This window comes from Lissotriton vulgaris, chromosome 2_1 (genome assembly GCF_964263255.1).
Source record: "Lissotriton vulgaris chromosome 2_1, aLisVul1.2, whole genome shotgun sequence".
Taxonomy (NCBI): Eukaryota; Metazoa; Chordata; class Amphibia; order Caudata; family Salamandridae; genus Lissotriton; species Lissotriton vulgaris.
The window spans coordinates 593,723,807-593,750,248 of record NC_141687.1 but is presented as its reverse complement, the minus strand read 5'-3'; the positions used below and the strand labels follow the sequence as shown (position 1 = coordinate 593,750,248).

General features: G+C 45.9%; 1 protein-coding gene across 1 annotated transcript in view; it reads right to left on the bottom strand.

Annotated features, from left to right (window-relative positions):
• TINAGL1 (tubulointerstitial nephritis antigen like 1) overlaps window positions 1-25,647 on the bottom strand; it is a 128,987-nt gene extending 103,340 nt beyond the window's left edge. The window contains exons 1-2 of the mRNA XM_086955637.1: window positions 25,273-25,647; window positions 13,902-14,241 (exon numbers count right to left, since the gene is read on the bottom strand). Of these exons, the coding sequence (XP_086811763.1) occupies window positions 13,902-14,214 (313 nt within the window). The 5' untranslated portion in view covers window positions 14,215-14,241; window positions 25,273-25,647. The remainder of the gene's footprint in view (window positions 1-13,901; window positions 14,242-25,272) is intronic.
• Window positions 25,648-26,442: the final 795 nt, after the last annotated feature.

Genomic DNA, 26,442 nt, shown 5'->3' with positions numbered 1-26,442 from the left:
TCGTTATGTCCTTATCGTTACCACGAAAGCTGCGCTCAGCGATGTTGAAGCGATTAAGCTGCTACCGCTTCCAAATGCGAGCGCGTAAAGTAAACGCGGTGTATCATGAAGGGCGGGCAAACACAGGTGAGCGGCTACTGCTTTCCAGTGCTTTCCACGAATTTAGCCTCCTCTGTGTATTGAACTCCAAACCTTCACAGTCCTATGCTTGAGTCGCTCGTCAGTTTTTTCTTCCATTTCTGGGATATGTAGTCCTGCAGCTCCTATTATACAACAAGGACCGCAAGTTCCAAAAATGCAAAGAAAAACCCTAGACGGGATGAGTAACTCCCACTTGCAGAATATTCCAGCTCCGTTCACACAAGTCCCACACACAAAATTACCATACAATTTCTATTGGGTGTCAGGAAGTGCAGGTCTACCGATATTCCTTTGTGTATTACATGACATACAAATGTTTTGGGCCTAGGGACCATTGCACAATAAATATGCACACTGTACTTCTGTACTTGTATTTTTTTCTTGTGTAGTGGAAAGCTGCTGAAGTGAACAGCCCTCTCCATAAATGTGTTTTTACTTAATTCCCAGTTGTATCTCTTTAGAAAAATGGTCCTGATCTTTAGACCAATATTTTGCATTCTTGGATTAGTACTTGGGAACTTTATTGTAGGGAAAAAACAGACGTTTCAGGCAACAGCTCAAAACCGTCCTGTTTAGGGAGGCTTTGGACACAGTTTAACCCCCTTACCCGTTATGTAACCGTTCTAACCGTTCATGGTGTGTGCCATCACGGCCTGTGATGTCACAATGCATGACACCACATGTGGCATCACAGTAAGTGACATCACATATCATGAGTGCATTTAAGTGCATTGTGAGATTTAACAAATTAGATTTTGCTCTGGGGTTTGTGCTAAAAAAGTGGCGCAATCCCAATGAAAAATCTGGGCCTCAACTAAATTTCCACATTTTTAAAAACTCTGCCACAAAAAACTCGGTAACATGGAGGAGCATGTTGGTAGATCTGTTATGCTTATTTGGTTACAAAGTGTAGGTTTTCTAAGATTTTTATGGGGCTAAGACATGTGCTGTGGAGGTGCCCAGTAAATATCAGAGAAAAATAATTGGTGAGATAGCCCAGGAAATTAAGGTATTTCTTGGAGAGATTTCTGTTTTGTGTAGTCGTAGATCTGACTCAAAGTAGTATAGAAGGTTAATGTGCCTGCAAAGCATGTAATATGCAGGTGACAAAATTATTTTCATTTTTTTTGGAGCTAGGTAAGTGAGTTACTGCTTTGAACACAGATCCTTTCGTTACTTGCAGTTCATAAATAGTAAGCCTTTTAACCCCTTCCAAGCTGATGACGAGCTGGGCTCGTCATGGTGTAGCCTCCTCATACACTGATGACGAGCCCAGCTCGTCATAAAACAATGAAAATAAGCAATTCCCAGCACAGGAGGGGAATTGCCTTAGCAGCCATGGAGTTAATAATGCACAGTGAGCTATGCAGGATATGTGAGTGCTACACCTTTTAACCTTCACTCACTCATGCAACACATCTTGTACACTGATTTACACACTTGCATGATTTATTGTCAATCTGTATGTTATGTAAGTCGGTCTGACACCCTGCATTGGGATGCGTAGTGCTATAAAATAAATAAAATACTGCTAATGAAATTGTATGTTAAAACTGGGACAGACCAAACATCTGACATTCTTACAGTTCAAGCAATTACATAAAGGGACCTAACAATGTCAAAAGCATGCCTCTCTTAAGTGCCTGTGAAGAGATAACAAACTCTGTGCTTTTGTCTCCCTCCATTGCGTTTACAATAAAGTGTGAGGTTCCGGGCCACTCGATCAAAAGGGTTGTTACTCAGTTGAGTACGTGCGCCTTGGCAGCGCGTGTTCTCGGAGAGCTGGGAGAGGTTAATGTTGGGCACGCAGCACCTCTGCTCTGACCTTTGCTTTCTCCTGCATTGGAGTAGAGAGTGGCGTCGTAACTTAAACCCTGCCAATCCACCCGCGCTGCTCGCTGTCCTTTTCCCCCAGAAAACCCCCTCTCCCTGCTACCGGCCAAGGCCGGCAATTTGAGGGATAGCACCGGGCGTCAGAACCTCTAGCTATGCCACTGATCCATCATATACTAAGTCTTGCCAACATTTTTACAAATACTCTGTATTCCGTTCTTGATGTTTCTTATTCCCTGCACAAGAAAATTACTGAATGAAGGTGTGTCCTATGACCCTTAGCAAATTCCTTGTGCCTTGTGGTCTGGTCTGTGCTGAGATAAACATTCAGAATGAAAGAAATATTCTAAGGTGGTCTGCATAGTGCAAATGGTGCTTGTAAAGGTATCTGTTCTTCTTCCATAAAACTTCCTCTGATTAGCTCTCTGCTTTATGAACATTCTGCTTGCTCACCTTGAAGTCTTAGGCAGAGAGCCTGTGCTAGTGCTTAACCATTGATTAAAGAATGGTTGCCAGACCTGATGCCCCTGGGTCCTTGTGGGACTGAAAGACAGACATTACAGGCGCCAGGAAGATAGTCATAAACACACAGTCTTAATATTGGAAAATTGACAGCATTGGAGCCCAGATAAATCCAAAGTCTGCCAACAGGAAACCAATTCGCAGCCAAATAGGAAGCCAGGAAAATGCTGAGACACCAGACCAAGAATGCCTTGGAGTTCCTCCTCGTTAAGGTCACGGAGAGCGAACCTGCTGCAACCATCTTCAAAGGCTCTGCTCTGAACCGGGAAGGGGGCTCCTTCACCGGGCTCGCTCGCTGGCCAAGACTGCATCTCGTGTTTGGTTAAGAAAAGCAGAGTTCATTGTCCCAAAATCTAGAAAACATCAGGTCCTTCTGAGATAAGAAGTACTATCAGACTTGTAATTTTCAAATAGTTTCAATTAATCTCAGCCACTGGCAATAATCATTCATTCTGGGACGCGTTCCAGTATGTCATTTTTTACTCATTGTGGCCATATGGAGAGGGACAAACATAGCGGAAGTCAGGCAGTCCCAGATAACAGGACTTCTTCCTGTTCATGAAGGGTAAGAAAGGGTCGTGACCCCGAGAGTCTAACAGTATGCCAGGGTTGTCCATCCTGAGTGTGATACCGAGCCTTGGAGAAGGCGCACGGGCTGCTGTTTCTGTCTTAGATCTAAGAGGAACTCTGAGAAGCAGGATTGTTTGGATACTCGGCTTACTCTCTTGAAAAAAGGCATCAGTCCCGAAGAGTAGACATGGGTCCCTTACAGAAAAGCAATGTGCAGCTCAGCATCGCCTACCAAAGAAGTGGATGCTGTCCAAAAGGATAGGAACATCCTTAAGGTAACTCCGTTTAACTTTAGGCCCTGGAAACTGACCCCAAAATGGGCTCCCGCCTCTTGGGAGAAGAACGTCAGCCATGCTCTACGGCAAAAGCCAATGAACTCCCTATGCCATCAAGGCATCATGAAGACGACCTCCAGCCTTGAACGCCAAGTTCAGGTAATGAGCAGCAGGCACTGCTTACAGGGCATCGACTGAGTCCCACGTCTGTGTCCACTCCCATTGGCCATAGAACTCACAATGCACAACCTACACAAACACCCTGTTAAAGACCCTTTAAGCACAATCATGTTTGTTTTCTTTACAATTGTGTTGGTTTTCTGTTCCTTTTTTGTTTAAATGTTTACACTTCTCCAGCCATTTTAAAATGCGTTCAAACACAACTTTTGAGGTTTTCGAATGTAGATCACCATTTAAATACTTTATTGCTAAATAGAAGGCACTTTCCATCATTTGTGATTATTTACACCCTCCCTCTATTACTGGTGTGGACGTGAACCCCATTCTTGGCTCTGTATTTTTGCACAGTATGGGTTCCAGAACAGTTCTTGAGCGTCACATGACACCCAGAGGAAATATGGCAATCTCTGACAGAAAATCAGATTGTGGTCGTTCTTGAATCATATTCCACAGTCCAAGTATGACAGGGGGAAAAAGGTGTTTCAGCCAATTAGATTTACATCTGGAATTCAAAACTGAATCTCAAGCGCTCAATATATACACTTAATTATAACTTCGAGGCCCAGTCGACACATTTGTGTACCATACATTTTACGACTTTGTTGTTAAGTGATCTGCCTGCACATTTTTGCGGTACAGAATCTTTGTTAAGCAACTGTCAAACTTCATGCAGATTTGTCAAACGGCACCAAAGATATTAGCAAACCCTATTTAAAAGGCATCCTATAGAAAGTGAAACTACATAAAACTACAGAGTTAGCGTCACCAGCGCTGTGACGTGTACATCGGAATAATATGAAAATGTCCCTTTCAGATATTTCTGGATGGACTGTGAACACTCTGGGCCTGATTTACATTTCGGGGAACGGGTGACTCCAGCTGTCCCGTCCGCCAAAATATAGGCCCCACAGGAAATAATGCCATTTAGATTCCGGTGCACAGGATATCTGGCACTGTTGTGACCCGTCCGCCGGATTCTAAATCAGGCCCTCTGTCTCTAGAGGAAATAGCCCATGAAGCTTGTTATGAAAGAATGCAATTTTATTCAGGAGCACAATCCGAGCGTGGTCATTACAGGCCAGCCAGAAGCAACCGGCTGAACCTTGACTGCCCTCCCCCCCAGAGGAAAGCATTCCATGTACTGGACATTTTAACCCTAAATAAAGCTACAGGGAAAAAAGAAAGCTATACACCTTGTCCAACCTTTTGGCACCCGTGTCGTTTTCCTGTGGTCCATGCACGCCCCCGATATGTGCCCTGGGAGCAGGCACTTTGTGATTTCATGTTGTTTGCTTTATCATATAGTGCCCTTAGGCAGCTTCAAAGTGCAGAAGGGGAACAGGAGAGTGGAGAGAGGTGAAGCAATGGGAGAGAGAAGGAGAGAAATGGAGGAGAGGAAGGAGGGAACAGGAATCCTAACGTCGAGACTGTGTACAGAGGGCGATGAGAAAAGAGATACAGGGTGGACAGAGAAGGGGGAGTCGTTAGAGATGAATACTATAGAAGGGGCAGGTAACTTAGAGGTAACATTTATTAAAAATCGGGATATGTGCCTATTAATCCTAAAGGACCCATGTCCAGACATCCCTACCCCATATACATTCTACACTGCACTGTGCAAAGCAGAAACTGGCAAGATACTTGTGGTGAGTTAAGGGACGGCGGAGATGTCGGATACTTCCATTATATACCCATGTGATAAGAGCTCTAGGAGCTGAAGACGGGGTTCATCATTTAGCACTACTCAGAATGTGGAAGCATAGGCCTGTCATTGCTCGAGTGGTGCAGGAGGGCAGGCTGCAGCATCCTCGGCCATGCCTTTCCTTGTGCGGGTGTCATGTTCAGACGGGCTACACTGATGCTGTGAGAATGGCCTTTTCATTCACTCCTGAGCGAGTCTAGAGGTTGGAGAGCCACCAAATTAAAATGGAGAGTCAAGCCAGATCTCATCTGAGGGTCTCTGGGCTCTTCAAACACATACACGAGCGAGCCAAGTCCTGAAAATGTTGGGCATGTAACCTCTGCAAAGAACACTATACAAAAATATGGTAAGGATTCTTCAAAATTACAAAAAGTGTATTTCTTTAGTACATCAGAATATATCATTGCATTCAGAGGAATTCATTAAAAGGGGCAGTTTTTAAACTTGAACCTAAAAATATTCATGCCACCACCCAGCCATGACAGCAGTGTCATTGGCAAAGTCAGCCCCCTGTATGTGGCTTGATTCTTACATGGACCAGCCTTATAGTACATTTAAATCAGACACAAGAGGGCTTATTTTATAGCACACACCCTAAACCCATATATTTCAAAGTGTTCTCAAATGCAAGAAGGATAGAGAAAATACGATGAAATAAAGTATTTGTCTAGAATCATACAATTTAGTCATGAGGGAGAGCCAGGAACAATCCCAGGTTTTCTGATTTTACATTGTGCCTTTCAGCCACTTGACGGGTATCTCGTTCCTTTTCCTGTTTTACATCAAAGACTAATGTTTTCTTTAATTCTTGATGGGTTAGAAGTCACATGAGCGCTTGCCTCGTTTTGGGTTTGAAGGTCCAAGAGAAATTTGAGTTGAGACAGGTTCCTGGCTCAAGCCTAGCTCGAGTTTTGAGTTGAGTGGCTCGCCCGGGACTAAGGCAGTCAAGACCAGGCGATAACCACTGACCTTTTCGCCACTGATTTTATCCCAAAGCACACTAACTGACCAGGCCTTCTTCCAGTGGCAGCTCCTCTGTTCTTTCAGAGGAGCTTCGTTCCCCCTGCTGAGAGCCAGTAGCAGCAATCCCTACCAAAGTGGTAGAGCAGGCAGGAAGAGGGAGCTGGGGAGGGGTGGGAGGCTGGATCAGGGAACAAAATAATAATAATGACTTACCTGATCGCCGCCGCCATCTGCTGAATTGCGCTCTTCCAGGCGCAGGCTCCCAGAAGGCACTGCGGCCAAGTCTGAGGCTGTATCAAAGCAGCGTTAGCATTGGCCTGAGCACTGGGACTTTGAGCTTCCAGGCAGACAGGGAGTCTTTGCCTACTTTTTCCAGCCCCAGCAACGTAGCCGGGGTAGGAGAAAGCTTCATTGAGCATCGGGGTTTGGCCAGCCTGAAATTGCTGGGCAAACCCTCATGCAGCAGAGAAGGGACAAGGGAGTGCACCACCACTTCCCCAACACAGTGTCCTTCCCCTCGACTAGGAAGAGTCCTGGGGGCAGGTCCAGGGGAACTAAACGATAATAAAACGGGAGTAAAATCCGTTTTATTATTATTTCATTTGCGGGTGGTGGCAGGGGGAGCAGTATGCCTCCGCCCTAATAGAGGTGAGGGAAACTGAAAAAAATAAAAGGATAATAAAAGCATTTTATTATCCTTTCTTCTTTCCGTTCTTGCTAGAGCCAACCAAGTCTACGCGGAGTGGGGTCATGAAGATAGGGCAGGAGTAGTGCACACTGTAAGCGCGCATGACAGTTTGGCCTTGTCTAAGGCCGGCCAAACCATCATGCACATTTAGATCTCTCTCCACCCAAGTTGTGCGGCACAGACGGGTGGTGAAGAGCCACAGGCTCCTAGGACCTGAGCGGGAATAAAACCAGCTCCCTCAGGTCAATCACGGCGCTGCTTTCATGATGTATTACCAGTATGAAAGCCGCTTCTTGATTGGCGTCTAGGCGCCTGCGCAGTTTGCACCATCCTGTGAGACATTTGAGTCGGGACTGGAGCAAAAGAACCAGGAGATGGTGGCTGGCAGCAGCAGATAATTAGGTCTCGGACTAGCGTCGCACTGCGCAGCAGTGTGGGAAGAGCTCCAAGATTTAATGTTCCTTAGTAGGGGGCTTGAACCTGCCCCTCTTCTCCATTGGCTGGCTTCCTAAACGGAGGCAAGCCATTGGAGAAGAGGGGCATCACTCGGATCAAGACTCGTCTTTTCAAGATTCGGGGGCGTGTTTTTTCTCTTCTTTCTTGTTTTCGTTCTCTCCTCTTCCCATTGGCTGAAATTTTACCTTCCAGCCAATGGGAAGAGGAGAGAACAAAAATCACGCCCCCGAATCGGAAAATGTTGGTGCTTTGCTGAAGCCATTTCAGCCCGACCGCCGCCGGAAGAAGTCGTCCTCAGGTGAGTGCTTGCTGCCCTGCCCCCCCCTCGTTGTTCGTGCTTGCTGTCCTGCCCCCCCTCGTTGTTCGTGCTTGCTGTCCTGTCCTCCGTCGTTGTTCGTGCTTGCTGTCCTGCCCCCCCCCCTCGTTGTTCGTGCTTGCTGACTTGCCCCGAATTACTTGTTGAACCACGGTCATGGAAAGGCTCTTCGGAAACCCGTGCCCCCTATCCTTTAGCATAGCGCTTCGAAGTAGCATAGGCTCCTGCTCCGGAGCGATCCGTCACCTTGGCGCTGTTTTAAAGGTAACAAGGGCTGGTTATTAATGCCGCGTCCGCGGCACTCAGACAAGCGCCCGTCTGCCTGCAGCTCCTCCGACGCAAAGGTAGTCCATCTCCAGCCTGCTCGCCGATGACACTGCTCTTCAAGTGGACACAAGCGCGTGACGGATCCCATCTGCACGAGGCAACGCAAGTTTCGTTTTAGCGGTTTAATACTACTAATGCAAGAAACTGGCAAAACGATGCTCGTAATTTCTCCGTCTCACGTAACCATGCATTTGAGTGCGTCTTTAGCTCTAAATTGCAACATTACGCGGCACATTTGCAGTGTTTCGTTACCTTCCGGTAGCTTCGAGGCGCTAAGTGCAGTATTGTAACAACTTTAAACAATTCTTAGTCACCAGTCACTGCCGTATAAACAGTGTAACATTAAAACGCGTACACTCACGATGTTGTGATCGTTGCAGATATATTTTTCATCTTATATGATCTGTGTGGCCCAAGAACCTACCCGTACGTTATTAAAAGTGCGTTCCTGACACATTGGAAGACGGGCTGCTGAAGTAAAGGCCTAGCAGTAAGAACCCTGTCTCTTTTCTCCTCACAGAATGGCTCCTGCTTGCCAAAGCCGCACAAAGATAATCATTCAAGAAGTGTTTCGGCCAAACCGTTGACGTTTCACATCCGCACACATTGGAGCAGCCTATGTACGACGAGCTTCTAGGAGCAGGCCTGATCATCAAGCCGAAGTGCCAAGCCCTTTCTGTCTGAGAACGGAGTCTGGCCTCCATGTTTTCTAAGTATTGACATAACACTCTTTTAACAATGCATCCACAGAGGTAAGCATTTTATTTTTTCGTATTTGCTCAGAAATATGTGAATTGTATCTGCTCAAACTTTTTCCTCTGTGATTTGCCGTTAAAATCTCACAGTGAAGCCTGTGGTTTTGTGCAAACTGTTTTAAGCTGCTTTTTAAGCAGGTCACATGTCTGGTTTTCTGAATCCATATCTTTCATTTCACAGACGAGCTAAACCTTTTCTTTCAGGAAAGAGCAGGGGGGTTGTAAAGATCCTGCTTTTGGCAAGGGGTATTTCAGTTGGAGAAGAAAGGTAGCACTATTGTCTTAGTTCCAGTGTCACATGCCTTCTGGAGAGAAAATGGGAGCGGAGTGGTGTTATGTGAACCAAGAAAGGCCAAGCGAAAGGGCAAGTTTGTCTCTCCAGAACGATAAATGATGCTCCTTGCTTTCTTCTCTTTAGGAAAATGTGTCTTCTCACTCAATTCCAGTTCTCGAAATGCAATTTTTATGGGCAGTTTTCGATTTTGGGGCCTAGGTGTGCTGCTGCTTCGTTGCAAATTAAAAACCACACAGGATGGATATGAGCGTTTCTAGTAGTTACATGATTTGGGTTTTATAATATAAACTGCTTTTCAATTGAGATTTGTATTCGTAATACCTTTCATGCTTGGGTGATGTGTTTTGGTTATGATGCAAGCAGGAAGTCAGGGCTGATGTCCATATTGTTGGAAATAAAATGTGCTTTTATTTACATGCCCTAACATTGCGTTTACTAAAGCTAAACAGCAATGTAGCTCGCCACAGGGCTGCTGTTTACTGCTGAGTGAATATGCGAGGATTATTTCATATATTGTGGCCTGTGGGGTAATATGCAGAAATTTCCTAAGACATGCAACTAGGAATGGGACTTTACTGTATTTAATGCTAAGCGTGTGTGCGCGGCTCTGTCTGTGTGTGTGCGGGGCTCTGTCTGTGTGTGTGTGCGCGGCTCTGTGTGTGTGTGAGCGGCTCTGTCTGTGTGTGTGAGTGGCTCTGTCTGTGTGTGTGCGCGTGGCTCTGTCTGTGTGTGTGCGCGCGGCTCTGTCTGTGTGTGTGCACGTGGCTCTGTCTGTGTGTGTGTGTGCGTGGCTCTGTATGTGGGTGCAATTGCAATAGGTCTCGCATATGTTCGAAAACCCAAATGACACAGCAATTGGAACAAACATCCCAGAGGGGGAGTGGGTGTCCCATTTCAGTACAATTTTTAAGAGCAATGAGCAACGGGAAGTCTCCGACCTTTTAATTTCAACTGCGACTCCGCTGTGTTTCACAGTACAAGAGACCGTAAGGGGAATACAGGGTCTAACCACCAACAAGGCCCCGGGTCCGGATGGATTGCCGCCGGACCTGTTTAAGTCTAGTATCCCGTTCTGGGCTCCGGTTCTCACGGCTGTAATTAATGCAGCGGTGACAACTGGTTGCCCAAGAACTTGGGGTCTATCAACTATAGTCCCCATTTTTAAGAAGGGCGATCGCAGTAGCCCGTTATGTTACAGGCCAATTTCTTTACTGAATTCAGTAGTTAAAGTGGTAGGGGGTGTAATTCTTAACAGGTTATCTACCTGGGCTAAAGAAAACAAAATCCTTTCACCCATTCAATACGGGTTTAGACCAGATCACTCGACCATCACGCAGTGTCTGAACCTATACCTTATTTTAAGCAAGTACACACTGGCGAGACAAGGCACTGTCTACATGGCCTTTATGGATTTGTCGTCCGCTTTCGACTGCGTAGACAGAAGCCTATTATGGGCCACTTTGCTGAGAATGGGTGTAGATAGGAACCTTGTTAATTTCCTCGCTGATCTGCATACAGACACAAGGGCGAACGTCCGTTACTCTCAAGACCTTAATGTAACGGACGAATTTAAAATAAATCGGGGTGTCAGACAAGGTTGTATCTTGGCCCCTTTTTTATTTAACCTGTATATTAATGAACTGGAGGAATCTCTCTTACTTGTAGAAGCAGATTACCCCTTAGTAGAGCGCAAAGGGGTACCTGTATTACTCTACGCCGATGATGCTGTTCTTATTTCTAGAACAGCAATCGGCCTCCAGAAATTATTAAATTCCTTCCACAAATTTATGGAATCACGTGGTTTAAGTATAAATAACTCCAAGTCTTTCATCATGAAAGCAGGTAAGGGCACTCTGAAACCTGGCCACTTCAGTATAAATGGGGAAAAAATTCCATCAACCAACTCCTTCTCTTACCTCGGGGTCCTGATAGACCATAAGTTATCATGGGGCCCAGCAGTCTCCAAAAAGAAGGGAGAAACTACAAGGGTCAATGCGGCCATCCTTGGCTTTGCAAAAAAAATCGGCAATTGCCCGTTGGCCGCATTGCTTAAATTGTATCAGGCAAAAAGTGTTGCTGTTGCCTGTTATGGGAGCGAGCTCTGGGGCTATCGCAAGGCCAAAGACCTAGAGGTCGCAGAAAATAACTTCCTAAAAAAGATCTTAAGACTGCCTAGGGGTATTGGGAATTACTCAGTACACGAGGAGCTGGGGGTCCCCTATCTAGGTGACAGAATTGCAGTAAGCCCAGTCACATGTTGGCTGAAATGTTGGCTAAACAATGAAATTCCATTAACACATGCCCTACTGAAAGAAACTCTACAGCTAGATGGGAGATTCAAAGTACCATGGGTAAAGTACATAAAGGACAGCCTAACGGCAATTGGCCGACTTGATCTGTTTTATGCCCCAAATACAATTAGAAAATCTGATGTGAACCTGGTCAAGAATGCCATAGTTTTGTTAAGATGTACCGATAGAGAAGAGGTTGAGATACAGAAGGTCAGTGTTAGGAAACATCTATTGTTAAAAACATGCTTGCAAATAGAACCTTACCTGACATGGCCCATGTCCAGCTATCAACGGTTTCTGCTAACAAGGTTCCGCTTTGACCTCTATCACCTCCTATTGGCATTCCCAACTGGTGCTCAGCGGGGCGAAGTGCTGCCAGCTTGTGGCTGCGACGGAAAGTCTCCTCAAGATCTGGCACACTTCCTTTTTATTTGCCCTTATTACTCCACTCCACGGAAATTATACCTTAAACCGTGCCTTAAAAAAATGAGCTTCAAACAAACTAAACCCGCACTTTATTACTTACAACTACTGAATATTGACTGTACTTTGTTTATCTGTAATTTTTTTAAAAAAGCCATCTGCTTTAGGAAAAGCATGGATGGCTAACCATGCTGTAAAATTGTGCTGGTGTTTTTAAGTTTACAGTTATTTATATTTTTAACTATATATTGCTCATGCTTTTATTGTATGATATATTGTACTGTTTACTGTGTCATTATTTGCCTTTTGAAAATGAATTGTGTGTAACCGTTTTTAACTGTGTGTTTTTAAAATGAACTTTTATGATTGTAAAATTTACAATCGAATAAAGATTATGAATTGAATTGAATAGGTCTCGCATTTGCGAGCGATTAAGCTTTTGGCATTGTAAATGACAATGCCATTTATTTATATGTTTTAACCCCTTCGCTGCTCATGACGAGCTCAGCTCGTCATGCAGTACACTGGTCGTGTGCTTATGACGAGCTGAGCTCGTCATGAAACAATAGTATTCAAAGGAGATCAGCACCCAGCAGGAATTGCCTTAGCAGGCAAGGTGTTAAAAACAAAAACATAAATAAAAATAATGTCATGAGCAATGCCAATAGCTCTAACTTTAAAAATGCTGAGACCATTGCATTGTAAATGCTTGTTTTCTTCTTTTTTGTGTTATTTACCTCCACTTCCCCACTCCCCCAACCCCACCTCTTGTAATGAAGAGCAGCTCCTGCCTTGTTCCCTATTAAGAGTTAATAAATCAGAGCTGGCAGGTTGTAGGGTGGGAGACCCTGATCAGGACTGCCTGCCACTTCCTGTACTGCAGAGCTAAAGGAAAGTGCCTGTCTCCCATTGGGGCCCTCCTCCTCCTCTCGGAATACAGTTCAGAGGATGAGTCTGACGAGTTGGTACCAGCGAAATTTAGAACAAGCAGCTGAAAACAGGGTTCACGTATACGTTTTGCAGTTTTAAAAGAGCATCATATGCAAATAAAAAATGCGGTAAAAACGCTGTGACCATATATTATACATTGCAATTTAAATTAATGCATAAATGATATATGCAATATGAACTTTGTATTGTAAAGATGCAGAGGAAAAGCACCCGATACCCCTGCGCCTCGCCCCTCCGAGTTTCCTGCCCTGCTGCCACACATACCCTGTAGTACAGCTCAGTGAGGGAATCATAAAATAAGTGCTTTATTTGTCCGCTACTGAGTGCCTGCACTTCTTTAACTTGAAAAGGTAGAGTACCTGAACTTCTCAGCACTGCTCCAATGCATTTAATGGGAGCATCAACGCTCCTCATAAGCAAACCGGTACTCTAATAGTGAGTATCTGCATTTCTATATTTCCATTTAAATCACTGAATAAATTCATAATTCCTAGCATATGGTTACCAGATAACATCACTGGGACACTAATCTCCAGTCCCAGGAATGGGTTGTAATAGTAGAGCTCAGAACTGGAAAACATGTGCCTCACGTGGCTGGTAATCCTATCTCGTAAGAACAGCTCTGCTTTAACCAGCTTGTAACTTTATAATGTGAACACGTGGAGAAAACGTATTACTTAAACCCATTCCCCTGCCCTGCTCCCCTCCCTCGCCTTTCCTCCGGGACATCAGTACAGCTCAGGAGGGAATCATAAAACTGCAGAACCCTCAGCTGAACTGCTCTGGTCTGTGCAGCTTTGCTTCACTCCATCCTGGTTCCCGCTTGTTCTCGAAGTCACGCGAGATCACACTCTGTACCCTTGACAAATGGCTGGATGCAGTCACGCGCAGCCGCCCAAAGCCACACGTGCTCCCCTCCCCATGTTCAGCGGGAGCCTGCGTGGTAGGCGCTGAGCTATCCATCAATCTACCACAGGGGAGCCGCAGGGTGGTTTTACAGGTCTGTAATAAAGTTTTTGAAGAGATCAACATATGTAGCCTCTTGGGGGTCGAAAGGGAAGGATGAATGTAACTTTCATTAAGGGGACTTGGAAAGGAAAGTACGTTTTTTTCTACTTAGACTGCTTCAACTGCACCTCCTGGTTTGCCTTCTCTACAGGTAGGCAGATGAGCCCTAAGGCATTTTGTAAAAAGGATTATTTAGATGACATACCTTGCTGGATGGGCAGTGGGGGGTCGATTCCCAGGCAGTACTCCCAGAAATCGGGGCAGCAGTCGGAGACAGTGCGATTGCAGAAGAGGTCGCAGTAGCAGATGGTATCCAGGTAAGGCACGATGCAGGCGTCGTCTCGGCCAGGGCAGCAGGCATCCCTCCTTTGGCAGTATGACCCACCAGCGTCCCGTATCCCACGGGTGTGTAGGCCTGGCGACAGCTCCCTGCGTGTGCGAATACGGGAGCCACGGACAGAAAAACCTTCATCCACCGCCAGGCACACCACCAGGACACTAAGGATGAGGAACTTCATTCTGATCAAAGTAGATGACCCCAGCACCTGCAAAAGATGAGCCATGAAAACTGTCAACATTTCCATGGAATCTCACATACTTGGTAATACTTCTCGCCCACTCTTCTGCCGCTGATAACCTTTCTCACAGCCCCACACTCCTCGGTTCCTGACACAATAGCCCTACCCGGGCTTCAGAAAATGGAGGATCGGTTGTTTGCAGACCTAACTACAGAAAGTACAAGAACCACATAGTACTGGGTGTATTTCAGAAAGGCATGCCAGGATTAATGCTCCCAAATACAGATACATTTCCGTCAGAAGAAATATGAACAATATACTATCAAAGAAACAAGCAGAATACTTTGCATACTAAAGTTTCATGATAAAACATTTACGGCCACATGCATCATTGTTACATTTTGCGATTTCTTAATTGCAAAAATTAAGGAATCGCAATTAAGAAATCGCAAAATGCTATGCATTAGGAGATCGCAATATTTTTTGCGATTCCCTAATTTTCCATAATTGCGATTCATAATTTGTGAATCGCAATTAAGGAATCCCTTCCCATTGATTCCTATGGGCCTAGAGGCCCATAGGAATGAATCGGAAGCCATTCTCATTTTGCGATTCGCAATTAAGGAATCGCAAAATGAGAATGCTATTTCAAGGGTGCAGGGGGGGTCCAAATGCCCCCCTCCACCCCCGCACCCCTGAAATTTAACTTTAAGAACATTTTTCAAACACACATGCCCCAAGGGCATGTTTGTGTGTAAAATGAAACTTTCAAAAATGCACTTTTGTGCATTTTTTAAAATTTTAGCAAATTACTATGAAATTCAACTTCATGGTAATTTAACTCTTCCTATTTGCGAATTCGCAAAAAAAATTCATGAATTGCAGTTAAGAAATCAAACATTGCGATTTCTTAAAAGCAATCGCAATTTTAGAAATTGCAACATAATTGCGATTCCTTAAATTGCGAAAAAATAAAAAAACATGATGCTTCCCAAAAAAAGAAATTGCATTCGCAAACGGCCGATTTTTGCGATTCGCACTGTTTGCGAATGCAATTTCCTTTGATGCATGTGGCTGTTAGCCACTAGACATAACAGTACAATAAGTGTGAGGGTCTCCACTGCCTGTTTTTTTTAAGTTTTATTCCCAGGGACTTTATAATAAGGGCACCTGATAGCCCCACTTAGTATAAGACTAACTTTGATATCTTATTTTTAGCATTGAATTAATAAGTCTGTCCGCAAGGCGCTTCTTGCAGACAACATTTAGTAGAAATGTTCTGAAGAAACATAACTTCTCATTGCTTTGACAAGTTTGGCGCGTGTGCTCAGTATTGAATGAAACTCTCATGTGATCTTTAGCACGCTACATCTAAAAGTTGGGGCTTCCGCTGGACCTGATGCCACTCTCACCTTACTGACTGAAAGCCTCAACAGGATGAAGATGCTCTTGTTCTTTTCGTGTGGTCATGAGGTGTGTGGCCATGGGCAATCGTACTGGCCTGCATTGGTCTTTCTTCAGAGCTCAGTGTGCCTATCAAACTGGTTGATTCTCACACTGTAAGCGAAGAATTCTATTTGTGGTCTTTACGGAGACAGAGTAGGGATGGAAGCCAAGGCATGCCATGGACTCGATGGAAGAGCGAGGGAGCACAGGCATGGTCAGTGCTTTCCATGCTCGGATTCATTCCTGTTCTGTCCCAGCCACCTTTTGGACATTTATAAATGTCCCTTTCACACTTAAATGTCGCCCAGTAAACAATGATTTTTTCTCACTCCTGCTAGACCTGAGATATCTGCTTCGTCTTCCACAAACCCTACCATGGAACGTAAGGGACACCATTTTGAGAAACTATGTGCTTTTATCAGCGGTTTAACCAGGGTCGACTTTAGGGCGGTGCAACTGCACTGGGCACTGACTTTAGGTTGGGGGGGTGGTGTTGGCAAGCATACATTCGTTTTAAAAGCCCCTTCTGCCAGGGTTCTTGCTTCTTGCAATTTTCAGACAACAATTAAAATGTCAAGATAACTGTGATTTATTTTCTTCCTACAGAAAGATGTAAGGTTTGTCTATAGGAAGTTTTGACTCGTGGAAAGATAGCACAGACGGTTAATATGCCTGCTGCAAAGAACCTGTACCATGCAGATCACAAAGGGCATATAATATAAATAGGTCAGTGGGTTATTGCTTTTGACTGAGAGATCCTTTTGTTACTTGCAGTTTCTACCTTAAAATCCTAGCAAAGAACAGTGAGATATTAACTGTTATCAAAGAGCTGTATGCATACTACAAGGTGTAGATTACAGAGTTATAGTTTCCCCCAGTATTTCATTATCCTAATATTAGAAAAAGGATTCATTTGGCTACAAACCAATTCTGGTTATTAAAATGAACCCCCAACCATAGTATTACATTTTAAATTCTGAGTTTGTGCTTCTCCAGACCAAGCCACGTAAACTATACTGTCTACCAGTATGGATGATGTGACTTTTACACCTTGTAGTCCTCTGTCTTATGTAACACTCCCTATACACTGAGTTGCACATCTATGATTGTTAATCTCTGTGTAGTGTGTGCGATGTAAAGTGCTCTGACGCCCTACCCTGCTATGAGTGGCGCTATGAAACTAATTAAATGCATCTGAGTGAGAGAGAGTGGTTATAGACACTTGAGGGGCACTGTTAAAGGGTGGTAGTGAGGGAATCCGTGGCTGAGGTGGTCATTGGGAGGCGGCAATAACCATTGTCGCACTGGACGCCACCAGCGCTGAGGCCACACCTTGGTTTAACTGTTAAGTAACCCTGAGTAGATCTGGCTCCTTCCCTCTAACAACCTCTAACGTTTGGTGTGCCCTCCATCAGAGGGCTCTGCAGTCATGTGCTGCTTTAAAAAGTCCTACAGAGGAGCCGTGCGACAGATGGGATCATTGTCCGTAGAGGTTTGGTGGATTCAATCTCAGAGCCTGTCATCTCATGGCCACCAGGGCTTGGTTGTAGCATTCGATTATCTGCCTAAAAAGGCATCAATATTCATGTTTGTAAATTCGGAACAATGTATGGGATACCGGACGTGACATCAGTTCCCCTTTAACCTTGAGATGACACCACAGGTGTCAGCTGTTCTTCCACCCTTGGCCCATCAATGGTCTCCTATTTGCTTCTAAGGGGTATGAGAAGGACCAGCAGTGGAAACAGAAAGTAGCACTGCTCTTGGAGTCCTGTCTATTTTCTTTCTTTCTCTGCTCTTGTCTTCATAAATCTTGAGAATAAGCGTAGCAAGAAACATTCTAGTGGTACTGAAAGCCAAGATGGAGTAGGAGCTGCTAACACTGGCCGCTCCTAATTGAGGGCCACTGCCATACAGCTTCTGATAGCTTGATGGCTCGTCCTGTCTTAATTCTTTACACATGCAAGTGCTAAACCCCATAGAATGAACAATATTCTTTCATTTGAAAGACATGCCTACTCTTTTGGGTGACCTTGGGATAATGTGACCACCAAGTGGGTTGCTATCCAGTTAGCTTGACTCGTTTGAATGCCAAACGACGTGTTGTCTTTTGTAGTCCTCAGCGTCACCTTCCTTTAATGAGCAACCCTGTCACTCTATTTCAAACTGATCCGTTCTTGGTGTGGCGACACAACCCAGTACCTTCATGCATCCATACGAAAAAATACTAGGCGGAAAATATATTGTGACATTCATTCTTCAAAAGGATCAATGAAACACACTCTGGGCTCATTGGGATAGAATTTTGCAAGACAGCTCAATTCAAGACTGAATACGGATGTGAGTACCAGTTGAGGCTTGTGGCTGCAGGCGGCACACGCAGGGCAACAATTTGGCAGGCAGCGGCTTAGTGCTGCTTCCCCCTGCCAGGCTGAGCACTCTTCAGTCCATCCACTCTTCTCCTTCGTCAACAACCCTTCAGTGAAGTCACTTCCGGGTGGAGGTTCCCTTCCTTATGCCAAGGCTCGACTCTTAGGCAAATCACTACAGCGGATTGACCTATCATCAGGCTTTTAAAACTAACATCAGCATGGGGTCATTATCAAAAGTGGACGAGGTGCTATGGAAAAGTGTCATATGGTAACATGACATTATATAAGTTAGCATAGCACAACATAACATAAGATATCCTAACATAATCCATCCTAATGAAGATCCTTTCAAAAAAACACTAGTGGTTTGAAACATGTTACTTTGGTGATAAACACTGGCAGATGACCCCACCGGTGTGTTAAAAACATACTAAACCCCATTAGACATTAGAAAGTACAAGCCTTTCAGACAGGAACCTATGATAGGAAAACAGCAACATGTCAGGGTTGTTGCTTTTCCACATTAAGGTCGCAGAGGTAACGTTCTGTGTTGTCATCTTTGAACCCTTCTGTTAACACATAGTTACTCGGAGTGGAGTTCGCCCTCTTGCTGCGGTAGGACTTCCTGCACTCCACCTCTGGAATATTTTTCATTGTCAAAAGAGTCATTTCCAGCCATGGCTATATTGAGCTACTCACAACCACTGAGTGTCTCGACGGCCCCCTCGAGGCGGCTGTGAGCTCTGCCGGTCTTGGCTCGTAGGACGTCGGGTCAGCCCCTGTGAGCTATACTGGGGTCACTGTGACCCTCGGCCTGCTGCCTGCGGGGGTCAAGGAGGAGAGGATGTGTGGGGGGTCCAGAACCTGCCAGAGGATGAAGAAGGAGCCATTGCAAGAGCTGGGGAAGGCAATGTACTAGAGTCACGCAGTGCAGGGGTGTCATGGTGAGGGGTCAACCCGCAGTGGGGTCCGCTGGAAGGAATGGAGGGCAGTGGCAAGCAATGGAGACTAATGAAGGGCAGAGAGGGGTGATGGAGGGGCAGCGTCTGGTTGTGAGGGCGATGGAGTTTAGGGATGAAGTCTCTAGCAGGGAAAGTGATTGAACAAGCTGCGGAAGGATATATGTGTCTTTTGACCCCTGGCAGTAGGGGTAATGTGAGGGTAGAGGAGAGTAGGCCTGGGAGTCATTTTAATGACTCCAGGGAATTTGGAATAAGTTTGGCAATTTCTCCTTACACCTTGATGCGGAATTACAGATAATAATGTGATTCCACTCACATAATTAAGAGTAATTTTGTGGAAAAAATCCAACCGCAAGAGCACACTTAACAAAAACAAGCGACTGCCAGTGTTGCTATTCATGTTCTGTTGCATTAGTGTTATTTCTGAACACAAAATGCATCCTTGCGCCCATTTGGTACACAAAGGGGCATTTTGGCCCTAAGAAAATAGCAATAACTGCTAAATTCTTCCTCTTGCATAATTCCGATGAATTTCGTGGATTTTTTAGGTAATGCTGCGTGATTACTCTACACAGAATTACACAAGGTACACCCATCCCTTATGGAAAAAGGCATTTGAGGTCATGAGGGTGATGGTGTGGTTAGCAGTGTATGTGAGAGCAGTGAGAAGGGGCAGATAGGACATGATGTGGAGTAGAAAAGGTACCTGAGTTGATAGCTGCATGTGAGGGTAGTGGAGAAGGACATTGAAGGTCGGTGAGAGTAGAGGAAATGAGCTATGGGTGTGAAAGTGGAGGAGTTCTAAAGTGAAGGCCTGCGAGTGGAATGGAGTTGGGCAGTGGATCTGAGCATGGTGGAGTTTGCAAGTGTATGTGAGTGGGTGGAGACAGGTAACATGTGTGAGGGTACTGAAACTGGATGTAGGAGTGGTGCAGCCAGGCAGGGGATGTGAGAGAGCTAGGGTTGGGCAGTGGTTGTGAGAGTGGTGGAGCTGGGCCCTGCATGTGAGAGTGGTGGAGCTGGGCAGTGGATGTGAGGGCATTGAAACTGGGTGTTGGAGTGCTGCGGATGGACAGTGGGTGCATGAGAGGTAGGGTTGGGGCATTGATTGTGGGGAAGGTGAGCTGGGCAGTGGATGTTAGGGCATTGAAGCTGGGTGTTGGAGTGCTGCGGACGGACATTGGTGCATGAGAGGTAGGGTTGGACAGTGATTGTGTGGGTGGTGAGGTGGGCAGTGGATGTTAGGGCATTGAAGCTGGGTGTTGGAGTGCTGCGGACGGACTGTGGTGCATGAGAGGTAGGGTTGGACTGAGATTGTGTGGGTGGTGAAGTGGGCAGTGGATGTTATGGCATTGAAGGTGGGTGTTGGAGTGCTGCGGACGGACAGTGGTGCATGAGAGGTAGGGTTGGACTGTGATTGTGTGGGTGGTGAGGTGGTGAGGTGGGCAGTGGATGTTAGGGCATTGAATCTGGGTGTTGGAGTGCTGCGGACGGACAGTGGTGCATGAGAGGTAGGGTTGGACTGTGATTGTGGGGGTGGTGAGGTGGGCAGTGGATGTGAAGGCGCTGAAGCTGGGAGTTGGAGTGCCGCGGACGGACTGTGGTGCTTGAGAGGCAGGGTTGGACTGTGATTGTGGGGGTGGTGAGCTGGGCAGTGGATGTTAGGGCGCTGAAGGTGGGTGTTGGAGTGCTGCGGACGGACAGTGGTGGATGAGAGGTAGGGTTGGACTGTGATTGTGGGGGTGGTGAGCTGGGCAGTGGATGTTAGGGCGCTGAAGGTGGGTGTTGGAGTGCTGCGGACGGACAGTGGTGGATGAGAGGTAGGGTTGGGCATTGATTGTGTGGGTGGTGAGGTGGGCAGTGGATGTAAGGGCGCCGAACCTGGGTGCTGGAGTGTATTGAGCCAGATGCTCAGGTTTCGGAAGCGACAATGTAGAGGTGAGCCACTGCGAAAGGCTCGAAAAATAGAACTTACGTCATTTGCACTACGGATAGGGTGGGATTGTTAAGTCTCACCGCCCCCTGGCTCACACCATTCCAATCAAACTGTCATCAACCAGACACGGACCCGAAGTCCGCATAGGAAAGTGCCCCCTAGAGGAAGAATCAAGAACACTTTGGCCACTGGGGCACTTAAGTTTGGCAACGAGTGGTTTCTTTTTCAGGGAAACGGGGGAGCTTATTGGTTGAAAAGGAAACTGCTGGAAGATGGTACCGCTGGGGGCTCTCGTCCTCAAGGTGGTGGCAAACTCCTGAGAGGTGCTCCACGCGGAAGAGGACTCTGTACATGCGTAGAACTGCATGGTCCATCACACATCACGGCGCGTGGAATCTCTCCAAAGAGGCGCACTGGAGGGCGAGGAGGACGCGGGGTTGTTTACTTCACGCGCAAGTACTTCTGCTTCCAAGGTGAGGCTGCTAGTGGGAAGGGAGGGGCTCTACCGGGCGAGGAAGAACTGTGATTGGCAGGCTGGGCTCCTTCTCTCCATGGTCTCTGGGAATGAAAGCTGCGTGTGAGGGTGCAGCAGCTCTCTCTCACGCTCAGCGCTCGGATCCACTGACTGCACGTCAGAGAGTGGGGGACACATGGAGAATAGTGGAGTCTGGGGTGAGCCGAGGATAGGGCAGGGAGAGCTTGAGCAGCTGGTAGGGCTGGGGTGGTGCAGAGTTTGTAGACAGGTGAGAGTGGTATGAAGGGCTGAGGCGGCGCAAAGAGCAGGATTTGCTGCAGGCAGACATTCAGGGAGGATCAAAAACTGCTGAGAGGAAGGTGGGCGGTGGAAAACCTCCGAGGAGAGGTACCAGGTCTGAAAAGAAGGGGTCTTTCCACACATACACTGGCTGGCTGTGCCGCTAAACAACATGCGCGTCTCGATCTTTCAAACCACGTAAAACCCTTACGATCTTCAATGTGCGCATATTTATAACGTCCCCCAACCTTCACACCACCAATTACGAAAGAAGTACACTTGACAAGTTTGCGGTATTCAACGGTAGAGCGCAGCTCAGATTGACTTCCAAACTTATAAAGTCGCAGGTTTACGAATAGTGCAGATTGTATGCAAATGCGTACACTAAAACACGTTACATATTGTGGCAATGCAAATAATGATGAGATTGCATTTCACCCATGTACAATATTTACACCCTCCCTCCCCCACGAGTCAGATTCCCGCCACCAGGAAACATTCCCATAAGTTATCCTCCAACAAGCACATAACCTGCAGTTGAATACAGAGTTTGTATAGTTCCAGAACCAGTAACTAGGAAACGGCTTCCCGCATCGTCCCTGCGCGAGATCATACTGTGTAAGCAACCCCCACCTCCAACCAGCCCCTGTGCCTAGCTCAAACCTTTACGGATATTGTAAATAAACTTCAAATGAAGGAAATTTACGGCATAAAAATTATGTATTTTTGATACAATTACTGAGTGAGTAGGTTACTGGCAAACACCTCGCCCCCTCCCGCCTCCGCCCATAGGTCTATTAATTGATCATGTCCTTCAGGGAATTGTACTCCACCTCTCAAGAATTCTACCGTGGCTGCTACAAAAGACAGTGTCTCATAGTAAAAGAAAATGCTCTGCCTCTGGGTATAAGGAGAGTCACCCTTGTGCACACAGAACATAGACATTGACTTGATAACATCAAGCACAGTCATAAGTGGAGACCGGCGTGTCCTCTACCTCTCGGTTTATTTCTGGTCCAGAGGTTAAGAGGATGAAAGAGGGTTTCCTGGGCGACAGCACGGGTTTTAAAATCCCCTACCCTTTCCCCAGATGCAACACCGCCCAGACTGAGATGCCACTTCCCATAAGGTGATGGGGCTAAATGGGAATGGCTTGATAACCTATGCGGGTTGGGGAATGCAGGCTCCCGGCGCTCTGGAACCACTTCAGCTCATTATCGGCGCCACTCTGCTCTTGCCATACACACAGGAATACAGACAATAGCTTTCTACCCACACCAGGAGCACAGTGTCAGTTTTTGTGTCAGAGCAGCCAAAAACAGACCCAGCCTTCAAAAAGAGTTACTTAGGGGCATATTATCAAGGGGGTTTATCCCCACTTTTTTGGCTTTAAAAGCCAAGAAAGCGGAGATAAAATTATTTCCCTATTACCTAGCTGTCGATAACACCAGTTAGCGACAGCTAGTAGGAGATAGCGACCATCTTGGGCCCTGCTTTGCATGTCAGTGATATTTATCACTAATGACATGCAAAGTGGGCGTGCCAAGATGTTAGCGACTGGAAACAGTCGCTAACATCGCTATCTCCTATTACCAACTTTTGGAGATATTCGCGCTAAGCGCGAATATCTCCAAAAGCTGCCCCTGAGCAGTTCTTAGCCATGTTATCCAATGGTAGGTGGATAACATGGCTAAGAGCATTAGCTCGGTAATGTATGAATATCGCTGACTTTTCAGCGATATTCATGCATTTCGGCCGATTTTTATCGCTTAGGAGATAAACCTTGATAATAGCAAGGTCCTAAGCGATAAAAATCGCCGCAGCTCGGCGATAAAAATATCGCCGCTAAACCAACATAGCGATAATTATCGCTAGTTGTTGGTAATATGCCCCATAGTGAGTTAGTGTTCCCCTTAATGGGTCGCCAGGGTGCGATGTCTCCCAAAACCTTATGCATGAGAGGCCGTCGTCTGAGAACTTCTCCAGAAGGACCTTCATTCTGAGACCTTTTCAAGAAGAGGCTGCCTTATAAGATTTTCACCAGAACAGACTCCTGTGCCTTTTGATATTTTTCACAGAAATAACTGTCTTCTGGCACCTGATGAGATTGTTTCCAGAAAAGATAAGAATGCACTTAGCCTACTTCCTGACTCTAATTCCAGAAGATGCCCGTTCGCTATTGTTTGGTGATGATTCAATGGGGATAAACTAAGCGTCTTGAGACCATTCTAGTGAAGGCTTGTCCTGAGACCATCTTCAAAAGAGGGTTTCTTCTGAGACCCCTTCCACAAAAAGATGACATATCTCTAAAAACAAAGAACCATCTCTTGAAATAATCTCCAGAAGTATCTGTCTCTGTAACCCTTCTCCAGAAGAAGTTTCTTTATGGAACTTGTGCAGGAGATTCTGTGCCTCCTAAGACTCTCTTCCAAAGGGATGCCTCTCAAGACCTTCTCTAGAAGGCACCTCCTTCTGAAACCATTTCTAGAAGAAGCTTCCTCGGTCATTTGAAGAAGGTACTGCCGATCTTCAGAGTTGGCTGCTGTGCCTGAGGCTTGATCCAGAATATATTGTTGAATGAAACCTTCTCCATAAGAGACTGCTGTGCATTAGGCTTTCTTTTTAGAAGAGGCAACTTATTAATACCTCATACAGAAAAGGCTACCACCAAAGCACCTATGCCCCATGAGTCCCGTGTTCCCAAAAAACAGTGTATGCTCTATGTGCCACTGGAGACCATCTTCAGAAGTTGGGAAAGTTCCCTCGAGACTTCCCAATAAAAATACTTTTACTGACCCTGTCTCTAAAAAGTCTGCAATTTTTTCCTGAATAAACAGTGAATGTGTGGATACCGTCTACATAAGAGACTTCCCTTTTGACCTTTCCTGGGAAACGATGTTATGCCTCCAACGTACTATGCCAGAACAGGCTCTCGCTACTAAATTATCCCTAAAAGAAAAAAAAACCTCCATATATCATCGCAAATCTGTTCCAGAAAACATTTCTTGTGAGGCAATTTCAGAAAGAGACTTCCAGGCCATTCCAAGGCCATCTCGAGAATATGTGCCTCTTCAGACCTTCTCCAGAAGAATATGTCTTCTGAGACTTTTTCCATAAGATGCTGATGTGTGTTAGGAGACATTTGTTACAAGCGTCTGCCTCCTAGGGTTTCTGCCAGAAGATGCTGAAGTGCCTTCTCATACCAGAAGACGCCATCCTGTGCTTACTGACACTGACTGCAGTTATAACTTCAGGTGCCACCTGTTTTTTTTTTTTCGAGAAGATTCTGAAGTTCCTCCTGAAACTGTTGCCAGATGAGGCTTTCACCTGATACAGTCTCAAGAATAAACAACCAGGTCATCCGAGAATAGAGGGGACTGTGGCTTGAGACGAGAGGATGCTGCCTTCTGGAACATTCTCCAGAATAGACTGCTGCGCCGCCTGTGTCCTGTCATTAGAAGCGGCTTTTGTTCTTCCTTATCAAGACCTCAAGGAAGCTCTCCGTGGCTGTTACCACCCCCCCTTGACCCTGGCCGCCCTCTTCCAGCCCCCTCCCCGCCCATTACGCCGTTCGTCTCAGCTCCTCACCTGTGGCTGTAGCAATGAGACACGTCCAAGGATGCCGCCTCGGGTTCTGTCCGCTTTTCCTACGGTCCTCTGTCTTTAAAAAAGTGCGAGGGTGCTCTCGACCACTGTCACCCAAAGAGTCTGTTCTGTTTCTGAAGTTTCTTGTTAGTCCCGAGTCTTCCCGCAAGGTGTCTCTTCTTTCCCTGGAACGTTCTCTGCTCCTGTGGTCTATTCTGTTACCGAGGGGGTCACCTGCCTCGTGCCTCCAGACTTCTGTCAGCCCCGTGGGCTTAGCCGCGTTGACGTCTCGCGTGTAGTAGTGTTTGCCTTGGTGTCAGTCTGCTGTCCTTCACACCGACACTCGCTGGCTGCCCCGCCTGGCACTGCCTTATGTAGAGCGTGCGCTCACACCCACAGCGTCAGGAATCATTAGCTCATAGGGAGCCATCCTCCTCCACATGGGTGGGTGTGCCGGTGGGAGGAGCGCACGGGGGACCACCTTTCAGAGGACAGCTTCTTTCCGGGAAATTGAAAATGACCATTTCCTCGAAATGTGTACTTTCTCTTAAGAATCCGTGTTCTCTATTCTACACACATATTTTATTGCAGCCTTTTTTTTAAAACCCTTCAAGCATTTTTTCACCTGTCGTGGTCATAGCATACAAGAAGAGCTTTGAAAATGACAATTTCTTCGAAATGTGTACTTTCTTGTAAGATGCCTTGTCCTCTATTCTACACACATACATTATTGCAGCCTTTTTTAAAAACTCTTCCAGACTTTTTTTTTCATCTGTCGTGGTCATAGCATGCAAGAAGAGCTTAAAAGAAAACAAACAAGCATTTGTAATGCAATAGGTCTCGCATTTTCGAAAGTTTAAGCTATTGGCATTGTAAATGACAATGCCTTTTATTGATCTACTTTTGATAATTAACACATAAATAAAAGCATTGTCTTTTACAATGCCAATAGCTCAAACACTTGTAAATGGAGACCTATTTCATTTCAAAGAAGTGGCCTCCATTGTCCCGGGGTGCTTGGAAAGTGAAAGCGCGCATGGCGCGCTAATGTTGTCACAGGCTGCTTGGAAAGTGAAAGCGAGCATGGCAATGTTGCAGGAAAGCATGTCATGCCTGCAGTAGGAGAAACTCATTAAAAAATAGTGCTTCCAGACTAAATAAAACATACTGTGT